The 24628-nt window shown below is 36.9% G+C and overlaps 1 protein-coding gene across 2 annotated transcripts in view; it reads right to left on the bottom strand.

The window, feature by feature from the left end:
- CPQ (carboxypeptidase Q) overlaps positions 1–24628 on the bottom strand; it is a 409571-nt gene that overhangs the window by 221702 nt on the left and 163241 nt on the right. For both annotated transcript variants that reach the window (XM_045861077.1, XM_045861078.1), the window contains exon 4: positions 8799–9006. In XM_045861077.1, the coding sequence (XP_045717033.1) occupies positions 8799–9006 (208 nt within the window). The remainder of the gene's footprint in view (positions 1–8798; positions 9007–24628) is intronic.

Below are 24628 nucleotides of genomic sequence, written 5' to 3'. Positions count from 1 at the left end.
CAGGTCCGTTGGAGCACAACCCTCCCTCTGCGTTTGTTTGCGTGTTCGAGTGGAATATCCTGAGAGCATCATGGCCAGGAAAGGACTATTTGGCGTAATGCCAGAACAGCACCCCCTCCCCCACACCGGGTGCTACACAGAGGTCGCCCCCAGGCAGCCAGCCCCTGCTTCAGAAGAAAGCCCCCGTTCTCAGGAGGACCGTCTTGCCCATTTCCTCAAGTTAGCACACTGTGTTAGGTGAGATGTTAGCATTGGGGAAGCTGGTCAGAGGGTACATCCAAACCCTTAACAGTGTGTTTGTACCTTCTTAGGAGTTTAAAATTATTTCAAAATAAAAAGAGGTTTCTTTTTAACGATGTAATTCGTAATAGATCAGTTTTGGCTTTGTCTGTGGTCCAATACCCGATTACCTGAGTGGTGGGAGTAAAAGGGTATAGACAGGGGTGCAGGGAAATAAGGCGTCATAAAGAGTCCTTAACACCATGGAGGGCCTTCACCCATCATGTCCTCTTCCCAAGTGACAAGGAGCTAAAAAGGAATGAGACCCAAGAAAGACTTGGAGGAGCGAGGATGCATAGAAGAAACAGACCAAGCACAGGTGGGTTCCCCGGGTGTCACCCCCATGAAGGCACTAAGGAAACCCTGACACAACCAGGGAAAGTATGTGGATCTCTTTGTGCTAGAAAAAGAGATGCCAGGAGAAAAAGCATGGAAGTACAACACAATTTCTGCTGTGTAATGACTTGCATGTAATATAGACTATGTAATGCCTGCGTCCTGAATCTACCCACATCCCTCAGATTTAGACACTGTCCAGCTATGGTTTGCCCAGGCATAATGGAGTATCCCTTGGGGCAAAAAGAAATGAGAGTCAGGAAATCTGAAGTCTGATTCCAGGTGTATTCCTTTCACAAGCTTATTGTGTCCCCTGAGTCCCTCATGATTCAGTTTGCTCACCTAATGGTCGGGGGATTGATACTGGATTACCAAGACCCCCTACCTCTCTGCCACTGTTTAAGACTATTTGTTAGGATAACCTCCATTGCTTTAATAAAAAATAAAACATATTCATGAATGGCAACAGTGTCCTATGAATGTTACAATGCAAATTAGTTCCTTAATGATCGGGGGCAGAAAAAATATTGCTATTTTAGCACCAGGGAGAATCAGCTCAGAAGTCAAAGAGCTTTCATTCTCACCCTCAGACTCATTCTCAGCTGTAGATGGGCCTCACAGATACGAGGATTTCCCAAGGATTCAGCTAAAAGAAAGGGGCTTAGATGCCCACCATCAGAGCTCCCAAAGGACTGCTTTGTCCCAGTGAAATGCACACTGTCAAAGTCAAGGTCTGCTGAACCCTCCAAAACATTCCCAAATCACAGAGGAGCAGTTTCTGAAGAGGTCAAGTGGAGACAGAATTGGGGGCTTGGAGTAGGTCAAAATGTGGCACTGTGGGTTCCTTAGGAAAAGAGTCGGATTAATATGTGTAATACCCCTACTCTGCCATTTCATATATTGAAACCCAACAAAGTGTGTGTATCATTGGCATTTTTAAAAGCCTGTGGTTAATTCAGTCCAGGCTTATGACTTGATTATGCAATAGGGTTTTGAAATGTGTTAATGCTTCATCAGTCACATATATATCTTTCTGGAGCTGAAATTCACCACACCTTTTTTGTGGTCCTTAGGCCAAATCAAAAGAATTCTTTATGTGCTAATTGCTTTCCTTTCATTAAAGTGTTGTGCATGAACAATGACATGTGATGGCTTGTGCTGGGCACTGGCAATGAGTAGTGTCTGCCAGCCACTGCATGACTGTTGGCACCTTCACGTCACCCAGGAGGTTCAACCTGCAGACAGAATAGTGATAATTCTATACAACTCATTCTTTTTGAGAGATAATTTCCATTGTAACTCATCTGCTCACTGTTATTTAGCACTATTATTTAGTGTAATGTGAAGTAAGGTAGCAAGGATGTGTCAGAGATAAGTTAGTCAAGCTAAACTATCAAGACCGATGTTTATGTCACTGTCAGCATTACCAATAATTAAAAATATAGTTGGATGATTTTAGGAAGTTTGCCAGAATTTAGGAGGGTTGAACTCATTTGTTGGTCAATGAAAGAATAGTTTTTAGTTGGCATTTGAATCTGTCATATATTTCCGTTCCCTCTTTCTCCATTCTCATTCTCTGCTCAATTATGAGTGCTACTATAAAAATTTCCTCTTAACTAAATTGCCTCCTACGTAACCCTTCCAAACTCACGTCCCTCGTTGTCTCTTTTGCTCACCTCTGATTACGCATTCCAATTTTATCTTTATCATAACCTTTGTCCTACAGGGAACAGGAGAGGGGGCCCGACAGCAGGGAAACACTGTGCAGATCAGTGTCACAGCAGAAAACCCTGAGCTGCCTGCAAAAACAAAGAAGTGAGGGAGGGATCAGAAGAAAACCATCAGAAGGGAAATAGCAAGGGTTTGAACTGAGACAATAATGACAGTAAAGTCAAGGCAGTAACTGATTATTTTAAAATATGCTGAAAGTGGATTGAATAATATTTAGCACATGGCTGTAGGACAGTGATAAAGAGGAGAGAATGAAACACAATTCGAAGTTTCTGACTGTGCTGGGAGGTGGTATGGACATTTTAATGATGTTAATTCTTTCCATCCATGAACAGTTATATGCTTCCACTTATTTGTATCTTCCTCAATTTCTTTCCTCAGTGTAGGCCCTCCTTGGTTGAATTTATTCCAAGGTATTATTTTTAAGCAATTGTAAATGGGATTGCTTTCTGTTTCCGTTTCTGATAGTTCATTATTGGTGAATGAAAATGCAACTGATTTCTGGATATTTATTTTGTATCCTGCTATGTTACTGAATCAATTTATCAGTTCTTGTAGTTTTTTGGTGGAATCTTTAGGGTTGTCTACATACAGTATGATATCATCTGCAAATAATGACAGTTTTCCTTTTCAATTTGGGGGCCTTTTAATTCTTCTTATTGTCCAATTGCTTTGGCTAGGACTTCAAGTACTACATTGAAAGTGCTGAAAGCAGATATTTCTATCTTGTTCCCAATCTTAAGGGAAGTGCTTTTAGTTTTTGCCTATTGAGTATGACATTGGCTCTGGGGTTGTCATATATGGCCTTTATTATGTTTAGGTATGCTCCCTCTAATCCCACTTTGCTGAGAGTTTGTATCATAAATGGGTGCTGGATTTTATCAAATGCTTTTGATCATATGATTTTTACTTTCATTTGGTTTATGTGGTGTATCACATTTATTGATGCAGATATTGCATCACCATAATAAAACCCACTTGATCATGGTGTATGATTTTTTAATGTATTGCTGGGTCTGGTTTGCTAATGTTGATGAATTTAGCATCTATGTTTATCGGGGATATTGGCCTATAATTTTCTTTTTTCATAGTTTTTTTTTACCTGATTTTGGAATTAGAATAATACTGGCCTTGTAAAGTAAAGTTTGTGTAGATTACCTCCTCTTGAATTTTTTTAAATAGTTTGAAAAGAATAGGCACGAGTTCTCCTTTGAATGCTTGGTAAAATTCAACTGTGAAGCCATCTGGTCTAGGACTTTTGCTTGTGGGGAGGTTTTTATTATTATTATTATTATTATTATTATTATTATTGCTTCAATTTCATTAATTGTAATTGGTGTATTCAGATTTTCTGATTTATTCTGATTTAGTTTTGAAAGATTGTATGTTTGTAGGAATTTATCCATTGGATCCAGATTGTCCAGTTTATTGGTATATAGTGGTTCCTAATATTTTCTTACAACCCCTTTTAATTCTGTGGAACCAGCTGTTACTCCTCCTCTTTCACTTCTGATTTTACTTATTTGGGTTTTCTCTATCTTTTTCTTAATGAGTCTGGTTAAAAGTTTGTTAATCTTGCTTATCTTTTCAAAGAATCAGCTCTTGATTTCATTGATCTTTTCTATGATTCTTTTAGACTTTGTTTCATTTATTTCTGTTCTGATCGTCATTATTGCCTTCCTTCTACTCATTTTGAGCTTTGTTTGTTCTTCTTTTTCTAGTTCCTTTAGGTGTCAAGTTAGATTATTTGTTTGCGATTTTTCTTGTTTCTTGTGGTAGGCCTATAATGCTATGAATTTCAGACTGCTTTCCCTGGGCCCACTAGATTTTGGGTTGTCTTCCTATTCTCATTGGTTTCCAGGTAGCTTTTGATTTCTCTCATGATCTCATTCTTAACACATTCATTTGTTTAGTAACATGTTATTTAGTTTTCATATTTTGTGTTTTTCAGTTTTTTTCTTGTGATTGATTTCTAGTTTCATACTATTATGGCCACAGAAGATATGTGATATGATTTCAATCTTGTTTATTGAGACTTGTTTTGTATCCTAAAATGTGATCTATCCTCTGAAATGTTCTACGTGCACTTGAAAAGAATATATACTCTGCTGTTTTGGTGTGAAATGCTCTGAAGATATCGGTTAAATCCATCTGATCTAGTGTATCATTTAAGGCCACTGTTTCCTCATTGATTTCTCTCTGGAAGATCTATCCATTGATATCAGTGGGGTGTTAAAATCCCCAATTATGACTATTTTCTGTTGCTCTCTTTCTTTACGTACTTCAAGATTTTCTTTATATATTTAGGTTCTCCCATGTAGAGTACATAAATATCTACAAGGGTTATATCCTCTTGGATTGAGCCCCTTAGCACTATGCAATGCCCTTCTTTGTCTCTTGTTATGTCCTTTATTATGAGGTCTCTCTGATATGACTATTTCTATCCCAGCTTTTTTTTTCATTCCCATTTGCATGAAACATCTTTTTCCAACCTTTTACTTTTAGTCTGTGTATATCTTTCATTCTGAGGTGAGTTTCTTGTAGGCAGTGTTATGGGTCTTATTTTCTTATGCATTCTGCTACTCAGTACCTTTTGACTGGGTCATTTAAGCCATTTACATTTAAAGTAATTATTGATAGGTACATGTTTATTGCCATTTTATTCTTTATAAATATGTTCCTTTGTTTTTTCTTTTCCTTCTTCTTCTTAAAGTAGACCCACTATCTATTCCTTCTAGTGTATTCTTCATTTCTGTTTCTTTTTTATGGTTTCTATGTCCTTTTTAATGCTTACTATCTCCTTGTTGAAGTTCTCACTAAGTTTCTTAAGCATCCTTACAACCATTTTCTTGAATTCTATATCTGGTAAATTTCATGCCTCCATTTCATTTAGCTCTTTTTCTGGAGATTTCTCCTGTTCTTTCATTTGGGACATATTTCTTTGTCTTTTCATTTGTGTACTCGTGTCTATGTGTTAGGTAGATTTGATATGACTCCCAGTCTTTGCAGGGTGGCCTGATGTAGCAGGTGGCCTGTGGGACCAAGTGGCACGATTTTCTTGATCACCTGAATTGGGTGTCCAGGGAATGTCCCTTGTGTGGACTATGTGAGCCCTTCTGCTATAATTGAGTCTTAATTGATATTGGCCTGTTTGTGTGTGGGGTTGACCCTCAGACTGGTTGACTGTCAGGACTGACCCCAACCACAATGTAGGAGCTGCTGTACAGGTGCCAACCACACAGCAGAATTCACCTCAGCAGGGTCTGGTGCCTGCTGAGATCTGCCTTTGGACATGCTGCTTGTGAAGCTAATTGGATCCTACTCTGATGTTTTCTGAAGCTCACTACTGGGTGTGTTGGTTCTGCGGCCTCTTGGGAGGGTCTCTGGTGCTGGCCACTGTCAGATGCTGGCAGTGACTAGCACTGAGCCACCTGTTTGGAGCTACATAGAGATCCACAGTTTGTGGCTGCCTCTGCTGGGCCTGGGTGTGTGCAGGAAGCACCAAGCTGTGCACCAACCCTGGCTTTTACCAACATTAGGCCCAGGCATGTCAGCAAAAGTCCCATGGCACCCTGAGATCTCTTCTACCTGCCTCTACCTAACAGCTACCTGACAGGCTCAGTCACTGAAAGAGCCTCTGATGGTACTGCAGTTACATGAGGTAGATTCTCAGTGAGTCACCAGGTAGGGGGCAAGTGGTGTTCACCAGACTGATAGAGGTTCAAAGTCAGTGCCAATGCTTGGTCTAATGCCACTCAGCAAATGCCCTAGGGTATACCAAATCTAGCTGCCACCTGCTGGTTGACTGGGGCAGGGTCTCAGGGAGTCATGACAGTGAGACCAGGAGAGTTTATTAAACCCAGACAGACCAAAATTTGGCCTCATGAAGGGATTCCTCTGTATTGACCAGGCATGTGACGAATAAATGGCACCTGTTCTAGAGCCACACAACTCAGTGGTCCAAGATTCTGCCAAGAGCCCTAGCTCAACAGGGTAGGGCTGCTGGGAGTCAAAACGGTGGGGCTAGTGGATTTCCCTTGAGACAGAGGTGCCAGTCAGGTTTGGGAGGACATGGGAAGAGAGGCCCACATACTAGAAGCCATACAACTCAGTTCTTCTGGGATTCTGCCCAGACCTCAGCAAGGCAAGGCCACAACTAGATGAAAGGCTGGGGCCACCTGGAATATGGAGGGTGGGAGTAGAGGAACTCCACTGAAAAGGAAGTGCCAATCGGGTTCATGGGAAAGTGGGGGAATGGCCCCAGCCCCAAAGCCACACCCCTGTCATTGACACTTCCTGGGTCTGCATAGACCTCTACACCTTGGCTCAGGGCATGAGCTCCACAGGGTGGGGGAAGAGAGAGTCCAGTCGGTGTAGGTATTGTATTCCCCCAGGCTGGTGCCATAAGGAGAGGCATGATCTCCCTAAGAAAGGTGATATCTATGGTGTGGGACAGTGATCAGCACAGGGGTCCCAGCAGCTGCCCCCTCAGCTCTCTCCCCAGGGCCACAAACCTCAGTTCTCCTCACTCTACTCCATTCTGCTCCATCCTTCCTCCCCTGCAGCACAGGGTGGGCAGATACAAACAAGACTTTGTGTGTTGGCCCTTTAAGATGATGCCTGTGTCTCTAGAAGTCTACTCTCTCTCCTTGGCAGACAGAATCCCTGCTGATTATCACAGGCAGGGATTATGTGTGTATCTCTTCCTGTCTCTGGTACTCTGGGCTGGGGATCTTGGCTTGGAGTTGAGACCCCAGCCCCTCGGGGGGAACCTTGGAAGCTGAGACATTCCTCCAGAATCTCAGCCACCACCTATGGGAGTGGGACCAGCCCTTTTCACGTCTTCACTCTTTCTACCACTCTTAATGTGGCTTCTTCTATAAATCCTTGTTTATAGGATTTCTATTCAACTGGTATTCAGTTGGTTATTCAGGCTGATTGTTCTATAATTTAGTTGTAATTCCAGTTTGGTCCTGGGAAGAGGTGAGTGTAACAACCACCCAGTATGCCACCATCTTGGATTTCTGTTTTCTCAACATCTGAAACAAAATTTCATTATAGCCATCTGACTCCAGAAGGGCCTACTGAGATCTTGCTTTTCTATTATCCCTGTGGCTATGACCCCAGGGCTGATTGGTTCATGCCTCAGTCCAGGAAGCAGGCAATTTGGGAAAGAAGAAAAGAGTACTGAACCCAAAACAAAAATGTGCAAGGTCCTGAGTCAGGACAAGTGCAGGGGGTTGTTTCTCCACCGCTACTCCCTTTTTCCTTCATCCAGTTGGTCTCCTTAAACAAAATACAAGTCTGAAATTCCTGAAAACTTTGTTTTTAATTTACTAAAAGAAGTTATTTTATATAAGAAGCTTAAAATAATATGAAGCTATTTCCAGAATTTTAATAACTACCAATAAAGTAAATTTGATCCAGAAACCTTATAAGAACAGTTCATTGTGCACTTCACGCCATGTGAAGTAAACACCTATTCAGTGAGTGCCTGGAATGTGTCAAACACTGTACTGGGATATTTTATTTGAATTATCTGATCCAACCCTCACAATCCTTAGTCATAAATTCCATCCCTTTCTTTACAGATATCCTCTCTAAGACTCAGAGAGTGGTTACTTGCCAAAGTTATTTAATCTGCAGCTAGTATATAGTCTAGAGCCAGGGGTGTCAAACTCATTTTCACCCGGGGCCACATCAGCCTCGTGGTTGCCTTTAAAGGGCCGAGTGTAATTTTGGACTGTATAAGTGTAACTACTGCTTAACAGTTAAGCAAGAGCTCGGGACTGCTGCTGGGTAGAAACAAGGTGCTGGGCCGGATAAAACAAGATGGAGGGCCGGGTCGGCCTGTGGGCCTTGTGTTTGCCACCTGGCAAACCTGTGGTAGGCCTTCCCCTAGGACTATTTAATTTTCAAACTTAACTTAAAAAAACTCCAAATATTGCACATAAACTGTAGTTTAAAGCTCGGTTTAAAATTCATAGGGTCCTCAGTGTGAGTCCTTTCTCAGGCAATAACTAGTTGTATGGACCTTAAATAAATATTTCTCCCTGTGTTAGTTTCCTTACCTATAAAATGGAAAAAAAAAGTCCTACTTCACAGAGCTTTGAAAGGATGAAATAAGATAATTCACATAATAAGTGCAAGAACTATTAGCTATTGACATGATCTCAAATGTCAAGCTGGTTCCAAATGGAATAAATACAACAATTACATACAAATATTGCTCTCAGCTGTTTAGAGGTTGAATTTCCACATGTGTATGCTATTTTACCCTTCAATTAGTTCTTCTTCAGTCAATGTAGTAAAACTTTTGATGGAAACACACGCACACACACACACATATATATGAAGCATGTGCAGTTAATGAATCTGCATGTACCATCTCTGCAGACTCATGTTATCTCTTGAACACAACTCCCTGTTCCCAGGCAACCTATTTCGCTCACCTGCTCTGGATACTTGCTACCGGTGATCTCTGCTACAGTGTTGAAGGAATCAGCATCTGCATAATTCTTTGCCCCCATCTTCAGCTGGATGACAATTCTGCTGCCACGAGAAACCATTCTTGACATCATTTCTGCATCTTCCACTGTAATACAGGCTGTCGGGATTTTGGGCACACCATCCTGGTATTCCTGAACACCTGTGTGAGGACTTGAGAAAATAAACCACCAGGTTACCTTCGAGGCAGAAACAAACCACGAGTATTGTTTTAAGTGTCTGTATTTGACACTTGACTTTCACTGATTTTTGTTTGCATGTGAGGAATAGGACAAGTGGGCAATATTGTTTTATTTGCTTTTGATGTAAACACAGTGTTTCTCGTTGAGAAAATAAATTAGAAACTTCAGTTTAATAATTGTCTCATAGAAAACATTACAAGAAATTTATTTTGATAATTTGGATGATTCTTTAAAGTTGCAAACTGCCTCAACCTTGGAAGAATGTTAAGAGTGCCTTCGTGACCAAGAGGTGAACATGTGGGTTCCAGCAGATAAAGGGAGCTCTGAAGTCCATCACGGCTGCAGACCCACACGTCTGAGAGAAAACTGGCCCAGATACACCCAGCTCTCTGGTCACTGACTGGCTCTGGGGCTACTGGCTTCCCACTCAAACACTGAGGTCCGAATATGTAGCCTTGATTGTTGGTAGAACACTATGCAGAAAACTGTAGAACAATAGGAAATGTTTGTGTTCCCATGAAGGAAAGTGGTGAATAAACCCAATTGTACTGCTATTTTTTAAAAAGAAAACTATTACACTTTTGGCTCTAAAGGAGAAATATTACTCCAATGTGTCAACTTTTTCCTGCTAATTTCCAGATGCTTCTTACATTACTAGCAACACTTGTAAATGAAGTTTATATTAATCTGTTGATTCAACCTCTATGTGCTAATTGAGTTTATCAAATGTATTTTCTAAAATGGCTCTTTCAAACTGTCCCTTTTCATGCTGCCAGACCACAACTCCCTCAGGACCAAGTGGGCACAGCATCTGAGTACATACTTCATCATATCATCTCTCCCCATCTTCTGTCAAAGCACAAGCTAGGAGCCTCCCTTTTAAAATTAAGTTTTCTTGGCAATGGCAGGGTAGCTCAGTTGGTTAGAGTGCTGCCTTGATACACCAGGATTGAAAGTTTAATCCCCAGTCAGGGCTCATATAAGAATCAATTAATAAATGCATAAATAAGTGGAACAACAAATAGATGTTTATCTCTCCCTCTCTAAAAAAATCAATAAATAAAAATTAAAAATTGAGCTTTTTTCATATTTGTTTCTGATTGTCTCATATGTACAGAAAAGCCTTTCTCCTTTCAACCACAATAAAATTCTCTCCAATCAAACTGACTCCAACCTCCACATGCATAAACACAATAGCCCACTATCATTGCTTTCTGGGTGGGACTGTATTTCTGTGACCATATGTCAGATGACTATTTACTTACTTAGAAAAAATGCATAACAATAATTAATAACAGGCTCAGGAGCAAACTTTCTGGGTTCAAATCTGGTCTCTGTCACTTATTGTTAATTGACCTTGGGTGAGTTAAATATATTTGCTTTAGTGGTTTCATTTAGAAATAAAGGTGATAATAATAATACCTATTTCAAAGACTTATTTTATACATTTGCTTAATTTTTACAAGTAAATCACTTACTTTGGAACATAGTAAGCACTCAATAAATGTTAAATATTTATTTTAGTAACTTGCTCACTACATTATTCCTATTAAGTCTGTGTAGTCTCAAGTCCTTAGTTGCATCTGAGAACACCATTTATGAATATTTCTTAAATGTTGACTCAATATGTTATTCTTTGTCAAGAGAAAGACAGATCACTAGTAAATTCAAGACTCATAATACAGAAACCCTGAATCGGAATCCCTCTGTGGGATATGTCTGATCTGCTCTAATTTCTGCTTCAGGGTGAGCTGTGGAGTCACATAACCTAGATTAGCTCCTGGCTCTACCATTCTCCACCTGCCTGACACCAAGCCACTTAGATGACCTCTCTGTTCCTGAGTTTCCACATCTGTAAAGTGGAAAATAGTGTCAGTATTGACTTCATTAAATTACTATGAGGAATAAAAGAGATAGAATATGCAAAGGATTTAAAACAGGGCTTTGCACACAGTAATTATTTTGTAAACATCAGTTGTTATTATTATTTCTTCAGTGCTAATTTTTCCCTCTGAAATGGTAGAGTGATTGATGACCAAAAGTACTTTGAAACAGGTAGGGAGACAATCTACATATTTATTATTCATATTACCTTACATGATGTCTGAGATTCAACAAACTGTCCTTGTTCTCAGACTCTCTTATTCAAGAAGAGGTCCATATAACACTTCTGAATAGGCTCTTTAAATTATGTTTCTGAACAAATCTGTACCAACAAGTTACAGCTAAGTGTTCCCAAAGAGGGGACAGTGAGCCAGCCAGGCGTGCACCCAGGGCTCCAGTGAGGAAAATGGCACTGAGAGGCATTTTCCAACTGTGGTTCTGCAGTCAAGACATAAAAGCCTTATAATTTGTGTAGCTAAGCATGTCCCCCAGTGGTAGAGTGTGTAGCCCTCTTTCTAGAAGTAGGCAGAATAAAGAGTCAGTGGTTTTGTTTGGAGTCCTGTACTTTCACTGTCAATTGCCCAACAGAGAATGATCAGCATGAATATCACCTTTCTGACCCGTGTGCAACTGAACAATAGCAAAGGTCAAATTACAAAGAAAACCATAAAAATCAAAATAAATACACTTAAAGATTAACACCAATTTTTTTACAAATGCTTCCATAAAATACAAGATGAGGTTAACACTTCCAACTCATTCTGCAAGATCACTATTACTAATATCAAAATCAGAGACATCACACAAAAACTATAGACCAATGTCTCTTATGAATATAAATACAAAAAATCCTCAACAAAATACAAGGAACCTGATAGCAACAACATATGAACATATGAAAAGGATTATATCCCATGATGAAGTTAGATTTATCCTAGAAATACAAAGTTGATTTAACATCCAAAAATCAATCCAAACAAAGTTGGTAAACTCCTATTTCCAAATATCAAAACTTACTACAAAGCTATGGTAATCAAGAAAGTGTGGCACTAGTATGAAATATAGGTTGAGAGTAGAATTGAGTCCAGAAATCAACCTTTATAAGAATAGTTGATTCATTTTAACAAGGTGCCAACATTATTCAATAGAAATAGAAAAACATTTTCAACAAATATCTGGAGACAACCAAATAGTCACATGCAAAAGAATAAAGGTGTACTCCTATATTAAAAATATACAAAAATTAATTCAAATGAATCACAGATCTAAATATAAGACTTAAGCTATAAAATGTCACAACCTTGAGTAAAGAAAGTCCTTAGATACAACACCAAAATTAAATGCAACAACAGAAAAATTGGATAAATTGAACTATCATTATTGTAAACTTTTGTTTTTCAAAAGACATCTTTGAGAAGTGAAAAGGCAGTCCACAAAATGGGAAGATTTAAAAACCATGTATCTGATAAGGCACTTTTATCTAAGAGCTCTTAATTCAATAATAAATGGGGAAAGAATTTGAATAGTTTTTCTCTATAAGGGAAATGCAAATCAAAACCACAGTGAAATGTCACTTCACATCCACTAGGATGGCTATCATTAAAAAGACAGATAAAAAGTATTGGCAAGGATGTCAAGAAATTCGATCACTTGTACATTATTAGTGAAAATGTAAAAGGTGTAATCACTTTGAAAACTGAATTTACACTTCCTTAAAAAGTTAAACATCTAGTTATCATATGATCCAGCAATTCTACACCCACGTATCTACTCAAGATAAATGAAAATATACATTCACACAGAAATTTGCACACATATGTTCATGACAGTATTATTCACAATACTCAAAAGGTCAAAATAACCCTTATGTCCATCAACTGATGAATGGGTAAACAAAATGTGGTATACCCATACAAGGAATATTAATCAGCTATAAAGAAATAATGTCCTATCCAAAGAAATCCAAAACACAAATTTGAGAAAATATACGCATACATATGTTCCTCATAGCATTATTTACAATCACCAAAATATCGAAGCAACCTAAATATCCTTCAATAGACATTTGAATAAAGAAGATGTGACATATATATTTAATGAAACACACTCAGCCATAAAAAAATAATGAAATCTTATCATTTGCAACAACATAGATGGACCAAGAAGACATTATGCTAAGTGAAATAAGTCAGAGAGAAAGACAATTACCATATGATTTCACTTCTATATGGAAGGAATTTAAAGAACAAAATAAATAAACAAACAAAATAGAAAGAGACTCATAGCTACAGTGAACAAACTGATAACTGCCAGATGGGAAGAGGGTTGGTTAGAAGGCTGGGTGAAAAGGTGAGAGTATTAAGAAGTACAAATTGGTAGTTACAAAATGGTCATGGAGATATAAAGTACAACGGAGGGAATTTAGTCAATAATATTGCAGAGACTATGTACGGTATACCATTTGGGTACTAGAAATACAGGAAGGAACACTCTGTAAAGTACATAACTGTCCAACCACTATGCTGCACACCTGAAACTAGTAAAAAATAATATTGAATTAAGAGATAATTTGGAAAAAAGTAAAAAATTAACAAAATCAAGAAAAAAAATAAGAAATGATATCCTTATACATGCAACAACATGGATAAACCTTGAAAACATCATCTTAAGTGAAAGAAGCCAGTCACAAAAGGCCACATATGATAAGATGCTTTCATCTATGAAATGTCAAGAACAGTCAGATCCATAGAGGTGGAAGGATAATTTTAAGTTGCCTAGAACTAGTTGGGGTGGGGCAGTAAATGGGGAGTGAATGCCAACAGGTATGGGGTTTCGTTCTAGGATGACAAAAATATTCCAAAATTAGGTGGTGTTGGTGGTCGCACCACTCTGGATATACTTAAAACACCAAACTGTGATTGTTAAAGGGGTCATTTTTTTGTATATAAATTATATTCCAATAAAACTTCTACCATAAAGAAAGTAAAAATTTTAAGGTTTCAGATTTCTCTTAAAGGAGAAAATCCTGGTATCTTTTCATTAAAAAATAATGCTTCCACGGGCCCGGATGACAGGATGTCTGAAAACAAAGCCTGTGGATTCTGTGCTTGCCAGGCAGTGTGCCCAAATATTAAACAAACAGATAAAATATGAGTCTTAAATAAGTTTTTCAAATTTCATTAAATTTTTTGTGTATCTTGTGTAAAGTAACATAATTTGAAGTCAGCTGAATATTTTCTGTCTACATAAAATAAGTGCAATGCTTAAACAAATAAGTTTAAAATTTCCCACCTGATTACCATACCTCAAACTCCCTTAATGCTAGTCACTTCTGACTAGCTCTTTATAAAAGGTATATTTTATACCTTTATGTTTCTGAGCATTTCAAAATTTGCTAAGCTCAAACAACCCTTGGGAGTGAGTGTCAGCTTATATGCTAAATATCCCACAAGAGGGCAATTATGTATTCCTACTGAGGAATATGCAGGTTTTCACCAGGGCATATACACTGATTAAAGTAAAAATTATTCACAACACAATGAGGCCTTGAATATTTCCTAAAGAAAGGGTCTGGAGGTGGGAATGGTTATAAGAATTGTGAGCTTTTGAAGTAATAGTTTTCTTTCCATGAGGGCTTTTTAAAAACTTCATTATTAGGTTAAAAAGAGCACTTACTCTATTTATTAGAAAGGTATGTTTGATTCACAAATCAGTTTGAAAATAAATCTTAGAAAAATTACAATTGACTTTACTAATTTTTTAGATGTAGTATCTTAAGTGTATCTAAATCATTTTAGACTTTTATACTGTCATCACCAACAGGAGTAAATGCATCTCAGGCATTTATGCCATCATTAACAACACAAAAGCAAATGGATTCATTTACATCATTATTTCACAAAAGGAAAACACCCAAATATTTCCCACTCCCACAGGTGAACAAAAACCTGATCAGAGACAGAAGGTAAAACTAAATTTCATTCCCGGTTTCTATGATTTGGTGGAAATAGCAGAAGAGAGACAGGAAAAAATCAAATTCTTGAATTCTATATTGATGACAGACTCCACATTAACAAACTGAACCATGTTTACCTGCAGATCTCAGTAAGGAGACTATTATAAGCACAGTATCAGATATACCTCCATCAAAAGAGTTTGAGAAAGAAGAAAAGTTAGTCAAAATGCTTAGAAAAATAAAACTCTGATTTTTAACATCCGCAGCATACAGGAAGGACTTCTGTTTTTTCTTCTCTAAAATGCAGTGTAAAGAAGATTCAAAGATATAAGGAGGTTAACTGCCTGTGAAAGTACATCACAAAATATATTTGGTGTCTTTCATTTTGATTTTTTTCTGTATAAGTTACAATTTGTGCTAGCTTATACTTGTTTCATTTTAATTTTTTCCTTATTTTTCTTGTCCAGTATTTACAACTTTCTTATTGTTGTTCTATCACAGTTGTCCCAATTTTTCGCTGTTGCGCTCCCCTGCCTCACCCACCCCCCAGCTCCCACAGTTAGGCCCCACCCTATTGTCCATGTCCATAGGTCCTTTATTCATGTTCCTTGACTAGACCCTTCTTCCCTCCTTTCCCCCTCCTCCCTCCCTTCTGATTGCTGTTTTTAAAAGAAAGATGGGGTTATGTATTAAGCAAAATGAAAACAACTTGGAATAACAAAAATTCTAAATGAATAGACTTATTTAATAAAAATGATAATAAGGATAAAGATATGGAAGAATATATAAACCATTTGGTAAATGAAGTTGGTAACTTTAACTAATAAAATGCTTGGTCCACATTACCAATTAAATATTGTACTCAGTTTAAGGCCCAATGGGAAACAATTCTCATTCATTAGACTAAAAGGTATTTAGATATTAGCTAACCCACATCACTGCCTTATCATTCAAAAATATTCTAAATTTCTGTTACTCTATTAAACTATGCCATTCTCTCATTACCGTCAGAGCCCTAACATCCCCCTGTTAGAACAGAACTGAACATATAATTCCTAACACATACTAGAGATTGTGTGTGTCCCCCTATTGAGGGGGATTCGTGCCCTTATAAAACAGGCCCCAGAGAGATCTCTGACCACTTCACCATGTGAGGTTACTGTGAAAAGCCAGCCATTTAGGAAACAGGCTCTCAACATAAACACAAATCAGACACCAAATCTGCTGGCACCATAATCTTGGACTTCCCAGACTCCAGAATTATGAGAAATTAATTTTTGTTGTTTACAAGCTATCCACCCTATACTGTGTTTGTTATAAGTGCCTGAACAAACTAGACAGCACATTTTATCAGAGAGGAAACAAAATAAAGACACTTGAATGATTAAAATTATGGGGAAAAGGGGAGATGGTTGATTTCTTCCTTAACATGAGGAAAATATTTTTAAAGCAAAGCATCAAGTAAATGTGAAGGAGAAACAATAGAACTATATCTTCAATGTGTGCTGCACAGAATATTAGGCCTAAGAAACCTTACAAGGGGGGAAGATTCCATTATTAAATAAAGTCCTGAAACACTAGTCATTATTTTGCTATTTTAAGAAGTCATGAAGTACTTTAGCCTATGGCAGTCTTTGAGAAATAATATAGTAAGAAAACATGTTTGACTAAGTATTTCTCAATCTTAATTGATGATAAAACCTTTTTTCCTGTAACACTTTTACTATTTTCTAATTCATCTTTATGAAGCCCTTTCTAATTCATCTTATGAAGCCTGGATTACCCTGATACCAAAGCTAGCCAAAGACAACACAAGAAAAAGAAACTTCAGACAATATACCTTATGAACATTTATGAACAAATCCTCAATAAAATACTAGCAAACAAAATTCAAGAGCATATTAAAATAATTACGTACCATGAGCAAGTGAGATTTATCCCTGGAATGCAAGGATGGTTCAACATATAAAAATCAACCAGTGTAAATATAAGACATTAACAGAATAAAAGAAAAAAAAAATTTCATCATCTTAATTGATGAAAAACAAATGTGACAAATTTCAAGATCCTTTTGAGATAAAAACACTCTATGAAGTAGAAATAGAGGGAAACTACCTCAACATAATTAAATCTATATATAAAACCTCCATTAAGTCTTTTATTCAATGGTAAAAAACTAAAAACTTTTCATCTAAGATCAGGAACAAGATGATAATGTTCCCTTTTGCAACTTCTATTCAACATAGAACTGGAAATTCTAAACACAGAAATCAGACGGGGTGGCGGGGAGGAGAAGAGAAGGAAAGGCAAGGCACCTAAATGGGAAAGGAAAAAGTAAAATGATCTCTGTTCACAGGTAATATGACCTTAATGTAGAAACTCTTACCACTTCACAGAAAAACTGTTAGAATGAATAAATAAATTCAGCAAAGGAACAGGAAATTTAGCCCATGCAAAACATTAATTGTATTTTTATACACAAAAAAATGAACATTTGTAAAGGGCATTACAAAATAATTAAATTTGTAATAGCACCCAAAAATAAAATAAAATATTTAGGAAATAATTTAAGCAAGGAAGTGAAAGACTTGTATAGTGAAAACTACAAAATATTGCTAAAAACAATTAAAGAAGACATAAATAAATAAAAACATATTATATGTTCATGGATTAAAAGACTTAATGTTGTTAAAATGTCAATATTACCCAAGGTGATCAACAAATCTCTCTGACTGGTGTGAGTCAATGGATTGAGCACCAGACTGTGAACCAAAGGTCACAGGTTTGATTCCCAGTTGGGGCATATGCCTGGGTTGTGGGTAAGGTCCCCAGTTTGGGGTATGTAAGAGGCAACCAGTCGACGTGTCTCTCATGCATTGATGTTTCTCTCTCTTTCTTTCTCCCTCCCTTACCCTGTCTCAAAAAATAAATAAAATCTTTTTAGAAAATCCCAAAGACACTTTTTGAAGAAATTTTTTAAAAATCCTACAATGTATATGGCATCCCAGGAGACCCTGAATAGCCAAAACAATCTTTAAAGAAGAAAAAAAATGTTGAAGGACTCACATTTCCTGATTTCATAACTTACTACAAAGCTACTGCAAAGTACTGTTATACCTGCTTAAGGGCAAACATACAAACCAATGGATAGAATAAAGAGCCTAGAAATAAGCCCTCACATATATAGGTTTTGATAAGACTGTAAAGACAATTCAATGGAGAACAAGTAGATTTATCAACAAATGGTTGATAAAAAAACTTTTACAGTTTTTGACAAAAAACTAACTCAAAATGAATCAAAGACACAAATGTTGTACCTAAAACTACAAAAGTTTTAGAAGAAAACATAGTGGAAAACTTTATAGCATTGAATTTAGAAATAATTTCTTGGGTATGACATCAAAGACATAGGCAACAAAATAAAATGCAGACAAATTAAACTTTATATGATTAGAAAACGTGTACATCAAAATACAGCATTAATAGGTAAAAAGGTAGCAGACAGAATAGGGGAAAGTGTTTGTGAATCACAACTCTGATAAGGGATTAATAACCAGAAGAAATTTTTTTAAAAACTCAGCAATAAAAACCAGACAACCCAATTCAAAATGAGCAAAGGACTTGAATGGACATTTCAACAAAGAAGATATATATATGAAGAGATGCTGAAGATCACTAATTATTAGGGAAATGCCAATCAAAACTATGATGAGATACCACCACCTATTCATTAGGATGTCTACTATCAAAAAACAGAAAATAAGTGTTGGCAAAGATGTGGAAAAATCAGAGCACTTGTTAACTGTTGGTGGGAATGTGAAATGGTACAGCCTCTTTGGAAAACAGTATGGTGGTTCCTCAAAAAATAAAAATATAGAAATGGACATGTAGGTAGATATGCTTTGCTTCCTCGCACAGCCAAAAGAAAAGTATGACAACCAATTTCAAAACAAAAAACAACCAGAACTGCCAGAAAATCAAACTGTATGGAAGTCTGACACCCAAGGAGTTAAAGAAGAAACATTCAGCCAGACTGAGCCACAACACAGCTGAGTGCATTGCCCTGCCCTGGCAAATACCTAAGGCTCCACCCTGTAAAATGTAACAGGTGCATCGAGAAAAAGAAATATGGCCCAAATGAAGGAACAAATCAAAACTTCAGAAAAAGAACTAAGTGATGAGGAAGTAGACAACCTATCAGATGCAGAGTCCAAGACAGTGGTAATCAGGATGCTCAGAAATGATTGAGTTTGGTCACAAAATAAAGGAAGAAATGAAAGCTATACAAAGTGAAATAAAGAAAAATATTCAAGGAACCAACAGTAAAGGGAAGGAAACGGACTCAAATCAATGATTTGGAACAAAAGGAAGAAAAAAACATCCAACTGGAAAAGAATAAAGAAACAAGGATTCAAAAAAAATGAGAAGCTGAGGAACACCTGGAACAACTTTAAACATTCCAACATCTGAACCATAGGGGTGCCTGAAAGAGAGGAGGAAAAGCAAGAAATTGAAAACTTATTTGAAGAAATAATGAAGGAAAACTTCCCCAATCTGGGAAAGGAAATAGACTTCAAGGAAGTCCAGGACACTTAGAGAGTCCCAAAGAAGTTGGATCCAAGGAAGCACACACCAGTGCACATCATAATTAAAGTACCCAAGACTAAAGATAAGGAGAGAATCTTAAAAGCAGCAAGAGAAAAAGAGAGAATTGCCTACAAAAGAGTTCCCATATGAATATAAGCTTATTTCTCAAAAGAAATCTTACAGGCAATAAGAGGTTGGAAAGAAGTATTTGAAGTCATGAAAGGCAAGGACCTACATCTAAGATTATCCAGCAAAGCTATCATTTAGAAGGGAAGGGCAGATAAAGTGCTTCCCACATAAGGTCAAGTTAAAGGAGTTCAGCACCACCAAGCCCTTATTATATAAAATATTAAAGGGAATTATCTAAGAAAAAGAAGAAGATAAAAACTATAAACAGTAAAATAACAAACTCACAACTATCAACAACTGAACCTAAGAAACAAAAACAAAAACTAAGCAAACAATTAGAACAGGAACAGAATCATAGAAATGGAGATCACATGGAGAGTTACCACTGGGGAAGGGAAGAAGGATAATGGAGGAAAAAGGTACAGGAAATAAGAAGCATAATTGGTAGGTACAAAATAGACAGGGAGAAATTAAGAACAGTATAGGAAATGGAGAAGCCAAAGAACTTATATGTATAACCCATAGACATGAACTAAAAGTACAGAATGCAGGGTGGAGGGGGATAAAGGGCAGAAAAAAATAGAACTGTAATAGCATAATCAATAACATATAGTTTAAAAAATAAAAATTAGAATAAAAATATAATTACCATATGATCTAGCAATTTCACCCTAGGCATAGACCCAAAATAAATAAAAGTGGGATCCCAAAGAGGTATTTGTACACACATATTCATAGCACCTTTATTCACAATAGCTAAAATGTGTTCATTGTTCATCCCAGTATTCATTGATAGATTAGCAAAATCTGATACATACATACAATAAATATTATCCAGCCTAAAAAGAAAGGAAATTCTGACATATGCTAAAACATGGATGAACATTGAGAGTGTTATGTGTTATGCTAAGTGAGATAAGGCAGTCACACACACACAAAAAAACCAAATACCATTTACATAAGGTACTTAGATTAGTCAAACATCATAGAAATTAAAAATAGAATGGTGGTTTCCAGGGGCTGGGGGAGGGGAAACAACAAGTTACTGTGTAATGGGTATAGAGTTTCAGTTTTAGAAGATAAAGAGTTATGAAGATGGATGGTTCTGATGACTGCACAACACTACAGATATATTTAATACCACCAAACTGTGTGCTTAAAACTGTTAAGATGTTATTTTATCTTATTTCCATTTAGAAAAGCCATTACATACATAAATTAAAATACAATCCAATATTGTATAAACTGTGGAGGAAAGTATGCATATGCCATGCTGATGATACTGTAAATTAGCTTGATATTTTTAGAGTGTGGTCTCAATATGTAGCAATAACTATAAAAATTCTTACTTTGGTTGTTCTGCTTTGGAGAACAAACTCCTTGGCAATATTATAAAATCAGAAAAAAAATGATTTATACTAAGATGTTTCCTGCATCTGTGTAAATACGAAATTCTAGAAACAATCCAGCAGAAGAACTTCAGAATAGCAAGAAAATTAAAGATGCATGGAAAGTAAACGGCCAAAAGCAGGATGTGGAAACATGTAGATGACCTAATGCTAAGTTAAAATATCTACTGAACACAGCATGCACGTGGTAAAGATTGAACATGAATTTGAAGTGATGTAAATGGAACTAACATTCACTCAATTCTCTGAGAAACTAGAGTCATCCTGTTAGACTGTAATCACGTGAACTGCAGCATTACCAGTAAAGAGAATTAAATTGTTGAAAGTCTGTGCCACCACCTATAACATAACCTAGAAGCAAAGCCTGAAGCTATCACAGTAGCAATATGAATCCTTGAAATTCTAGGTCACAGAAGTTTGAGCACCTGTGGCAAATTAATAGAAACGTATCTGTTGAAATATTCTTCCACCATTGCAGCCGCATCCTTCTGCAGTGCTGCCGCATCTATGTGCCGTCTAGGCAAAATTACAAAGCTGATGTTTTCTCGAAGTCAATCACATTTGTGTTCAAGGACTCCTCCTGTACATCTGGTAGTGTTTTAACCATTTATTCACATTTGCGAACATCTTCTCAGCCTCTGAGGCAATAGGTCCGTGTTTTAGTCTTCTAGTCTTTAGAAAAGTCATGTATAAGATCTCTGCTCCACAATGATAGAGAGGAGCACAGAATTAATTTGAAAAAGACTGCTGGCATGGGTAGGAAATCTGCACTCAATTACTTCAAGAGAGAAAAGTAATGTCTACGAACAGCATCTGTGCATCATTATCAGTAAGTTTGCTTAAATAATAGATTTCCATGAAATAAAAGTGGATGCCCTGCACTTTGATTTGAAATTTTCCTCTTTTTGGCTTTTTAAGGTTTACCTTGACATCAGCTTTCCCCTTTATTTTTAGGCACCATGGAAAGGCCTTTACTCAACTAGCTAGTGGAGCTTTGAACCCTACGGACTTAAGGAAAGGTGATATTCTTGTTCCTAAACATGAGCCCTTTCATAAAATCACACTATACCAAAAAGAAAGGTTAAACTCTCTGACAGAGTAGTCCATGGGACATCCTAAAGAAATTAATGACAGTAATAGCTAGCACTTACTGAGTGTTTGCCCCAGGGCTGGCTGTGTTCTAAGTGTTTTACATGTGTTCATTCATTTGTCAGTCACTACCAACCTGTGGAGTAAGGACTCTTACTGTCTCCACACTTCAGATGAGGAAATTGAAGTGCAGAGGCTAAGCCCATGGTCTAACAGAAGTTGACAAACCTGCACTTGAAAGCTAAAAGTCTGGTTTGAGTCCATCTCCTTAACTTACATAGAATCTACAGGGTCCAGCAAAGACAATGCCCCTTTTTATTACAAAATTATAAGCATGTAATTCTTCAGTGTAACAATATCACACCATATCACATTTTAGGTGAAATGTTCAAACTGCTGTCCATCTTGTGTGAGATATTCACAAACCCTACCAACTGCACTCAAGGAGACATTACTTCTGCCGGACCCTGCATATTATATCACCACCCATCATGCTAGTAACCTTGATGATATTCATTACTGCTAACAGAAACAAAAAATAATCACTATCTGTCGAATATTTAAGACATATACTGAGCTAAGCAATTTCATATATTACTTCATTTAATCTGTGTACCTATTGTGAGATAGATGGCCACACACCCATTTATGAAGCGAACTAACAGAGCGTGTGAATAGCTCAAGAGCTCTGAACAAGAATAGTGAACTTTGAGACCAAGCTTTTATTCTTTGCAGACTCAGGGGAGCCAATCAAGCCACACACCACCTTTTAATCTTTTATATTCCTTCTTATAGGCAGACTGAAAGGAATGCTACATTTTGATGGAAAGCTCTTGTACTTTGCCTGACAGATGACATGTGGTTTATATAAATGGTAATAATCAACATCACCACCCATATTTTGCATATACTTCTATACTGAAGCATCACAAAAATTGTAGTTATTTACACATTTTACATACTTTACACATCTTTATCTCTTCTTCTAGAATATCAGCTCCATGAGAATAAAGACTTTTTTTTTGCTTTTGTGTAACCAGTGTTACAGCATAATTTTTGGCCCATATGTATCAGAAAACATTTATTGAATTTTGGCAACCATGACATCTGATACCAACTTTCTCTCATTATAATATCATCTTTCTGAACTTTATCTTCAGTTTTTTTAGGCAAACTTTAGTATTTATTGATCATATATTATGTGTCAGAATCACATGAGGGCTTGCTAAAACACAGATTGGAGCCCAGAATCCAGAATTTCTAATTCAGTAGGTTCAGGATGGGGTTAGGGGTTAAGCATTTCTAGCATATTCCCATGTGATGCCCATATTGTTGTCCCCCAGTGCTGGAGAGTTCAGGCCTTCCCCTGGAAAACAGTCTATTCAAAGATACGTATTTGTCAGTGGAAGAAGTGTATTCTCAACAGAGTATTCATTTGTAGAGAATCAATCCCAAATATACACCAGTACAGGCTATGTGCAGACACCCATGGAGGCTATGTGAAAAAATTGGTCCCTGATCTTAAGGAACTGACAGTTATTTGGAACACTATTAGTTTTATGCAAATTGTGATTCTAGGGTTATAGACAATGAATATAGTAACAAACCTACTCAAACTCACAAAACAAGAAGGAGTATTACCCCTCCAAAGCCCTCACTGGGAGAGGCTGCACAATTAGAGCAGTGATTGCCTATTGCTCTGAACAGTTTTGGAACTTACTCCTCTGCAATTGCCTTTGCAGCCTTTGGCAGTCTTCCAAATGGTCTAAATGGAGGCAAAATTTGGTATTTTGAGATTAGAATTGATTTTTGGAAACAGCCAAAATATTAGGAACAAAATGAATGAATGGTTTAGAGTACAAATGAAGATATGTTGTAAAATAAAACAAGTTTTTAATGTGTGGCTAGTCAATTGGTTCTAAAGACAATTTTGAAAGGGAAGTATCAGAAATGTTTATATAAAAGGCACCTGGGTTGGAATATATGTTTAGACTTAGAAATTACTTATATTGTACAATAATGTTGATTAGATGTATATATCCTAGTATAACTCATACTTGTTTAAAATTATTTATTCCAACAATATTTCTTTTCAAAAATGGCAACAACCCAAAATCTCAGTGATAAGGAAATTTTGATATAAATGATGGTGTTCAATGTCAATGGGAAATTTTGCAGTAATTAAAATTTTAATTATGAAGTCTATAAAACCACCTGAAAATTTTTGATAGAATATAGAGAAAGTGCAAAGTTCTATGTAAACAATAAGTAATATAAAGTTTTATGTGCAAAGAATAGAAGAAAATATAGAAAAATAGAAATAAGTTTATTTTTTAGATTTTATTTATTTCTTTTCAGAGAGAGGGGAAGGGAAAGAAAAGAAGGAGAGAAATATCAATGTGTGGTTGCCTCCGCACACCACCCCCCACTGGGGACCTGCCTGCAACCCAGGCAGGTGCCCTGACTGGGAATCAAACTAGTGACCCTTTGGTTCACAGGCCTGTGCTCAATCCATCAAGCAACACCAGCCAGAGCAATAA

The sequence above is a fragment of the Phyllostomus hastatus genome, unplaced genomic scaffold, assembly GCF_019186645.2.
Source record: "Phyllostomus hastatus isolate PE091 unplaced genomic scaffold, TTU_PhHast_1.1 phas_scaffold_21, whole genome shotgun sequence".
Classification (NCBI taxonomy): domain Eukaryota; kingdom Metazoa; phylum Chordata; class Mammalia; order Chiroptera; family Phyllostomidae; genus Phyllostomus; species Phyllostomus hastatus.
This window is presented reverse-complemented; position numbering and strand designations above follow the sequence as displayed.